This window comes from Osmerus eperlanus, chromosome 7 (assembly GCF_963692335.1).
Source record: "Osmerus eperlanus chromosome 7, fOsmEpe2.1, whole genome shotgun sequence".
Taxonomy (NCBI): domain Eukaryota; kingdom Metazoa; phylum Chordata; class Actinopteri; order Osmeriformes; family Osmeridae; genus Osmerus; species Osmerus eperlanus.
In genome coordinates, this window is record NC_085024.1 from 19,740,169 (window position 1) to 19,745,168 (window position 5,000).

General features: G+C 51.3%; 1 protein-coding gene across 1 annotated transcript in view; it reads right to left on the reverse strand.

The window, feature by feature from the left end:
• Positions 1-5,000, reverse strand: part of arhgef1b (Rho guanine nucleotide exchange factor (GEF) 1b) — a 16,566-nt gene that overhangs the window by 9,744 nt on the left and 1,822 nt on the right. The window contains exons 4-9 of the mRNA XM_062466220.1: positions 3,879-3,921; positions 3,577-3,682; positions 2,672-2,812; positions 676-705; positions 496-584; positions 266-378 (exon numbers count right to left, since the gene is read on the reverse strand). Of these exons, the coding sequence (XP_062322204.1) occupies positions 266-378; positions 496-584; positions 676-705; positions 2,672-2,812; positions 3,577-3,682; positions 3,879-3,921 (522 nt within the window). The remainder of the gene's footprint in view (positions 1-265; positions 379-495; positions 585-675; positions 706-2,671; positions 2,813-3,576; positions 3,683-3,878; positions 3,922-5,000) is intronic.

Consider the following 5,000-nt stretch of genomic DNA (forward strand, 5'->3'; position numbering starts at 1 on the left):
GGGAGGAAGGTGAGGAGGCCCTGGGCTGGGAGGAAGGTGAGGTAGGAGGCCCTGGGCTGGAGGAAGGTGAGGTGAGGAGGCCCTGGGCTGGGAGGAAGGTGAGGAGGCCCTGGGCTGGGAGGAAGGTGAGGTAGGAGGCCCTGGGCTGGGAGGAAGGTGAGGAGGCCCTGGGCTGGGAGGAAGGTGAGGTAGGAGGCCCTGGGCTGGGAGGAAGGTGAGGGTAGGAGGCCCTAGGCTGGGAGGAAGGTGAAGGTAGCGGTCTTACCTTTCCCACCAGGGGTCTCCTGAAGAACCCCCTGGACTTCTTGCTGTCCGCTGCCCTGGTCTTCACTCCCAGGTGCTTCATGTAGAAAGCCACCGCTCCGAAGATGGCCAGCGCTGGAACAGAACAACAACATTTATTAAGTCACAGAAGATTCTGTTACCAGGATATAGGCTACTCAGGAAAAAAAAACGTTGCTTTAACCTCTTGCTACAGCACAGCTCATCTGTTACAGTGATAGAACTTCCACTCGTCTACAAATCGACTTGTTTTATAACTTGCTAAACTTGAACTAAATCTGCAGAGCAGATCGACCGCATGGCTAAAGCAGAAACACGTCTCACATGCACAGCATGATGTAAACAAACTGTACTTGTGTAAACAGAGAGTTGGACGACATCAACACAACTCACCATTTCTCCTCGTCCGAGACTATGGTGGGTCTGTGATGGACAGAACAAGAGAGAGATGTTAGAGGGGGACAAGATGCACCTTACCAGGCGCACGTTAAAACTCCAGGACTCACCTCCTTGGTTTTTTAAGTAGCATTTTGCTCTCTCTTTCCTCTGATTCCGAACTGCAATTTTGGACGGTGGAATCGAAAGCGACACCGTTTTTCCTGCTCTAATCTGACTGCAGCAATAGTGAGTTCAGAATTGATGCTTTTAAGCATATTCTGATATTTGTGAACCCCCGGCAAAAAACACAATTATAATGAAAAAAAATCCCTCTAAAAAAAACTAACAATGAAAATTACTTGGCAAAAGTACTTAATTAAATAACAAAAAGGAGGACAAAATTAAAAAGGGCTACTCGCCAATTCCCTAAAATCTAATCTTCTAAAGCTCAATCTTCAAAGACGATCTTCAGCTGAGAAGAAACTTCTCTGTCATTTGTCTGCAGGCCGAATGAGTCTCAAACAAAGCTCCGAAACTAACGGATATGGGTATTTAACTGTTTTTGTCTGATGCAATAAGCAGGCAAGACGGAGGAAATACGACCTGTCTGTGTTCCCATATTGTAGCCTGGGAGGGATTTCCCTAGGATTCCCCACAACTAGCCAATCATAGGGTCTGAACCCCACAATCTGCTGACCGTGCAACCAATTAGAGGCAGAGGAGGTGAGGTCACTGAGTTGTGGTGAGAGAAAGTGGGGAGCGGGGGCGAACGAGCTTGTGAGAGCGAGGGAGCAGGGGTTTGGAGGAGACAGGGAGAGGATTGTGTGTGTCTGCACGTCTGAATGACTCTTGTCCCTGTGTGACGACAGGGAGACAAGAGACACTGATACTTCAATGTAGTGTTTCATGATGACCCTGATGGAGCCTGTTATCAGGCCTTTAGGTTCTGTCTCCACAGTCAACAGAAGAAACAAGAGGCAGGGTGTATCCTCTTTCCCTTTGTCGCCCTCTCTCTCTCTCCCATCTTCTTTCTCTCTAAAAGGATCATGACAGACAGTCTGCCCTCTCTCTCTCCCCATCTCTCTCTCTCCCCGGTCTGTTTGTCGTAGCGCTAATGCATTGTGTCTGGCCAGTGGGTCAGTGCTAGATTAACTTCCCAGTCTCTCTACCTCCATTTCCCCCTCTGCTTCCCTCCCTCTCCCCCCCCTCGGTCTCCAGTGGACAGACTGCATCAATAACACTCGCCCTCTCCCTGGATGCTCCCCCCTCCCCCCTCCCCCCGCTTGGCCCCGTGCCAGTGGCGGGGGTGAGGGGACAGAAGGGGGGCGGAGAGGCCTTCCTGCCAACGTGGCGATGCTGACTCCATCATCTCCACGTCGGGCTTTCTGTTCCTCTCCCTCGCCCCCTCCCTCGCCCCCTCCCTCCGCGTTGGGCTCGGACCGTCTCGTCTAAATCCCTCCCGTTAGTCTTGGTGGTGTCCGATGCACGCCGTACAACTGAGCTCTTCCTCTCCCGTCAGCCTGGGGCATCTACCAGGTCTGATCACCCAGTCCTCCCCATCTCTAACACATCACACCAGGCCTAAGGCCCCATATTGGATTCAGCGGCTTCTTAACAGCTCCTATGGGGAAACTCCAGGAGATGTTCGGATGCTGCTTAACGCGTCGAATCTCCGAGGCGATTACGGAGGTAAGACATCGCTTTGGTTCTGTAAGACTGAGGTGTGAAGCTGGGATTCTACAGCGCAGTACACAAGCCGAGTCAATAAGAACTAGGCTTCCTAGTGCGCAGACTGCAGCTGGCACCACGTACCACGTAGCACAGAAAGAGTTCACATTCGGGGGTCGGCCTCTCTTTGCACACAAACAATGCTGAACATAGTTTCATTCTTATACAGGACAAAAGGTTACATCTTCAACTTTTCTGACACTGGCAGTCGGTAAAGGCCTTCACAGTTTGGGTAAAAGCCCGAGCCGCTGGTTAGGGTTAGGGAGAATCACTGGAGACTCACTGGAGCTCGGACATCCTGTCCAGCAGGTTCTCGGCCACGGCCTTCTCCTTCATCTCCATGGGAACGCGGTCGGTCGGGTAGTGGGACTCCACCTCCACCAGCTCCTGCTCGTTGGGGGTCATTCCCATCATCCGCTTCTGCCTGCGCGGAGGGGGGGGGGGGGGGTAAATGGGAGGACACAAAAAGACACACACACAGGGAGTCAGGTGGCTGAGCGGTTAGGGAATCGGGCTATTAAATTAGAAGGTTGCCGGTTCGATTCCTGGCCATGCAAAATGACGTTGTATCCTTGGCCAAGGCCCTTCACCCTACTTGCCTCGGGGGGAATGTCCCTGTACTTACTGTAAATGTACAAAGCACACATAACAGGTCAGGTGGTTGAAGAGACTGCCCGGTTGCATACAGTACTGTTTTTGCTTGAGTTGTGAATGATCCAACACACAGCAAAGTGGACAGACACAGGTGTACTCTGCAGACAGGCCGAGCCCTTTGAGCTTACATTTACATTTAGTCATTTAGCAGACGCTCTTTTCCAGAGCGACTTACAGTAAGTACAGGGACATTCCCCCGAGGCAAGTAGGGTGAAGTGCCTTGCCCAAGGACACAACGTCAGTTGGCATGACCGGGAATCGAACTGGCAACCTTCGGATTACTAGCCCGATTCCCTCACCGCTCAGCCACCTGACTCCCTAGCAGGTGATCATGATCATCAATAACACACCCTGGTCTGGGGCCTGAGGCATAGATACGGTTGGCTGCTCTGTAGTTAGAGGGGTAGCCGGTTTAGGTTGTTTATTTGCTGGTCAGATTTGGATGGTCAGGGAGGTCATGGAGACGATTGCCCAGGGTCAGGGTTCAGGGTCAAGGTTCACGGTGGTTCAGGGCCAGGGTTGATGGTCTCTCACCTGAAGTCTTCAAGCTGACGCAGCACCTCGGTGACCTGCACGGACTGGATCTCCTGGGCAAACCGTCTCTGCTGATCCTCAGGCAATAGGTCAGGACGAGTCCGATCTGGGAAGGAAGGGAGGGGGGAAACGAGAGGAGAGGGGGAAATTCAGAAAAAGAGGGACACATTCAGGAGCAAGACCAGGTGTGGCCTGAACAAACTTGATTGGAATTCCAGATCACATTCTAGATCGAGGCGTTAAATCGTGGCGCAGCAAGATAAAGTAACGGCCATGTTGGAGTGAGCAGAGGTGAGACTTACCCAACTCAGAAGACACCGACTGTGGGACACATACTCGGAGGATCTGAGGACGGGGGGGACGGGGGGACGGGGAAGCCAAAGAGGGGAGGGAGAGAGGCACAGGTTAGAAACGCATTTCCAGTTGAACATAGTTTGTTACACCACCAACAGACCTTATTTTATCAAGCGCGGGGGGGATGGGGGGGAGGGGGGGCAGAGGTGAGCGCAGTACCACGGCACGGCCAGCAGATGTCACTTCGACACACAACGAGAACGTTTGATCGCAGGACCGACAGAAAGACAGCCGTATCGGACTGCATCTGTTCTAACAATCCAATAAATGCCGTTAAATGGCTCATATCAAAAGACAGGAAGAGAATGAATGGGAGAGAAAAAAAAAGAAAGCTTGATTCCTGAAGGCCATTCCCACGATCCCAGCAGGAAGTTGCCGGTCAGAGAGCGAGAGTGACACAAGCCAAACAGAGGGAGAGAGATAGAGTCCAGAGATTAGAAGAGGGGGGAGATGAGATGACAGAGAGAAAGAGAGAGAAAGAGAGACAGAGAGAGGAAAAAAAACAGATAGACAGAGGTAAACAGAGACAACGAGGCAGACAGTAAGCTGCTGGGAGGCCCGGGGGAATGAAAGGCAGACAGTCACAGTGCACACCAACATGATCAACAAACACTGTTGACACACAAACAACAATCCCAAAACACACTTGTCCAGAGGCCTTTTTACCCAAACACACACTTCCAGTGGCAAGGGTGGCTGAAGGGGGAAGTCCCAAATATTGTTGCTGAGCAACCACCCCTGGTCTCAAGACTGTCCTCTTAAAGCTAGCCTCTGTTTCTCTGCTCGGCCTAAGGGCGGCGAAAGCAGCACTTAGAAGACGATCGCTTTCTTTGATACCTGTCCCTTCCCTGCAGTTTGTGGTTGTGTTGTGATCTGGTATGAAACTGCACTAATCATTAGTCGAGGTTGAACAGAAGTTAACTTCTGTAGGTGTTTCTGCTGGACTGTCCATGGAACTGCACCTTACTGGGCACTTTGGAATCAAGACCTTATTGTCAGACTGTATTTGAGATTTAATCATATCACTGTAGTATTATTATTTTTGTCATGATACATTAATCAGCTTGCTA